The following is a 2,500-nucleotide window of genomic DNA, read 5'->3' on the forward strand; positions in this document are numbered from 1 at the left end:
CAAAATGAATTATAAATCAAGGTTCTCTCTCTCTCAAAAACGATTCTAAATCATTAAAGTTCTCTCTCTCTCTCTCTCCTCTTTCAAAAAGAATTCTAAATCATAGTTCTCTCTCTCTCTCTCTCCCTCTCTCAAAAACAATTCTAAATTCATTATAGTTCTCCCCCCTCTCTCTCTCTCTCAAAAAATTCTAAATTCAAATCATTATAGTTCTCTCTTTCTCTCAAAAGAATTCTAAATCATTGAGTTCTCTCTCTCTCTCTGAAAAATAATTCTAAATCATTACTTCTCCCTCTCTCTCTCTCTGAAAAATAATTCTAAATAATTATAGTTCTCTCGCTCTCTCTCTCAACCAACAATTTCTAAATCATTTTAGTTTCTCTCTCTCTCTCTCTCAAAAGGAATTCTTATATCATTATAGTTTTTCTCTCAAAAAATTCTCAAATCATTATAGTTTGCTCTCTCTCTCTCTCTCAAAAAACGATTCTAAATCATTATAGTTTCTCTCTCTCTCTCTCTCTCAATTCTAAATCATTATAGTTTCCCTCTCTCTCTCTCTCTCAATAACAATTCTAAATCATTATAGTTCTCTCTCTCTCTCTCGCACTCAAAAACAATTCTAAATCATTATACTTCTCTCTCTCTCTCACTCAAAAACAATTGTAAATCATTATAGTTCTCTCTCTCTCTCTCTCTCTCAAAACAATTCTTTAAATCATAAATCTCTCTCTCTCTCTTTCTCAAAAGCAATTCTAAATCATTATAGTTTCCCTATCTTTCTCTCTCTCAAAAACGATTTTCTAATCATTATAGTTCTCTCTCTCTCTCTCTCTCAAAACACATTTTCTAAATCATAGTTCTCTATCTCTCTTCTCTCTCAAAAAAACATTTCTAAATCATTATAGTTCTCTCTCTCTCTCTCTCCTCCAAAAAACATTTTCTAAATCATTATAAGTTCTCTATCTCTCTCTCTCTCAAAACATTTCTAAATCTTATAGTTTCTCTCTCTCTCTCTCTCTCTCTCAAAAACATTTCTAAATCATTATAGTTCTCTATCTCTCTCTCTCTGAAAAATAATTCTAATCATTATAGTTCTCTCTCTCTCTCTCTCTCAACCAACAATTCTAAATCATTTTAGTTTTCTCTCTCTCTCTCTCTACTCTCAAAAGGATTCTAAATATTTATATTTCTACTCGCCAAAAAAATTCTAAATCATTATAGTTCTCTCTCTCTCTCTCTCTCAAAAACGATTCTAAATCATTATAGTTCTCTCTTCTCTCTCTCTCTCAAAAACAATTCTAAATCATTATAGTTCTCTCTCTCTCTCAAAAACAATTCTAAATCATCATAATTCGCTCTCTCTCTCTCTCTCAATAACCCAATTCTAAATCATTATAGTTCTCTCTCTCTCTTCTCGCACTCAAAAAAAAACAATTGTAAATCATTATATCTCTCTCTCTCTCTCTCTCTCTCTCAAAAAACAATTCTAAATCATAGTTCTCTCTCTCTCCTCTCTTAAAAAACAATTCTAAATCATAGTTCTCTCTCTCTCAAAAACAATTCTAAATCATAATTCTCTCTCTCTCTCTCTCTCTCTCAAAAGCAATTCTAAATCATAATTCCTCTCTCTCTCTCTCTCCCTCAAAAAACAATTCTAATCATAATTCTCTCTTCTCTCTCTCTCTCAAAAGCAATTCTAAATCATTATAGTTTCCCTCTTTCTCTCCTCTCAAAAAACAATTCTAAATCATAGTTCTCTCTCTCTCTCTCTAAACAATTCTAAATCATTATAGTTCTCTCTCTCTCTTTCAAAGACAATTCTAAATCATCACAGTTCTCTCTCTCTCTCTCTCTCTTCTGGATTAAACTTCCACGCCCACTCACTCACGCCCTTGAATAACATACAACTAAGCGCCAATACTTACTCTTTCTCTTCAGCCTCCGCCCACCATTTCTCCCGAAGTTAACTTTCTGCATCTTTCCATACCCTCCACTTTCTGGAAAGACGCGGCCTCGGCTTTCCTCGAATCCAGACGTCCCAGGATTTCTGGAATACTGGTCCCCGTCTCTGGAGAGTGTGGTCTAGGTCTCCGGTCCTGGAATGGGACGCTTCTTCCAGTTCTCATCCGCCTGGAAGGTCGGAGTATGAGTCTACTAGGCCTCTTCTTGGAAAGTGCCTCAGAAGACCTCACGGAGCCACCAATTCCAGCATCTGGATGGTTCCAGTATTGAGGCGTTACACTCTGGAATCTGTTCATCCACGTTGCTGGCAACTGGCTCTGGGATAGACTCGGCGCCCTTGGCAACAGCTTCTGTAGGGGTCTTAGGACTGGAAAAGCTATTCCAGTGCCGTTCCATTTTTGGGTTCCAGTCTACTTTTCCAGTTGCATTTGTCTCGCAGACGTCTGTCACTGGATCGTGAGTTCCTCGCGAGAATAAGCTCTTCCAGAACGAGTTTTTCCCTTCTATTCGTTTGTCTGTATTCCAGGATTTCATTCCA

The 2,500-nt window shown here is 36.4% G+C and overlaps 1 protein-coding gene across 6 annotated transcripts in view; it reads right to left on the reverse strand.

The window, feature by feature from the left end:
* The window catches only part of LOC135204859 (nephrin-like), a 15,637-nt gene that overhangs the window by 11,944 nt on the left and 1,193 nt on the right, over positions 1-2,500 (reverse strand). For all 6 annotated transcript variants that reach the window (XR_010312352.1, XR_010312351.1, XR_010312350.1 and 3 more), the window contains exon 1: positions 1,926-2,500. This exon is cut by the window's right edge and continues 1,193 nt beyond it. Coding sequence is in view for 3 of the 6 variants with exons in the window: in XM_064235080.1 (XP_064091150.1) it covers positions 1,926-1,977 (52 nt within the window). In the remaining 3 variants the exon portion in view is untranslated. The remainder of the gene's footprint in view (positions 1-1,925) is intronic.

The sequence above is a fragment of the Macrobrachium nipponense genome, chromosome 47, assembly GCF_015104395.2.
Source record: "Macrobrachium nipponense isolate FS-2020 chromosome 47, ASM1510439v2, whole genome shotgun sequence".
In the NCBI taxonomy this organism is placed as follows: Eukaryota; Metazoa; Arthropoda; class Malacostraca; order Decapoda; family Palaemonidae; genus Macrobrachium; species Macrobrachium nipponense.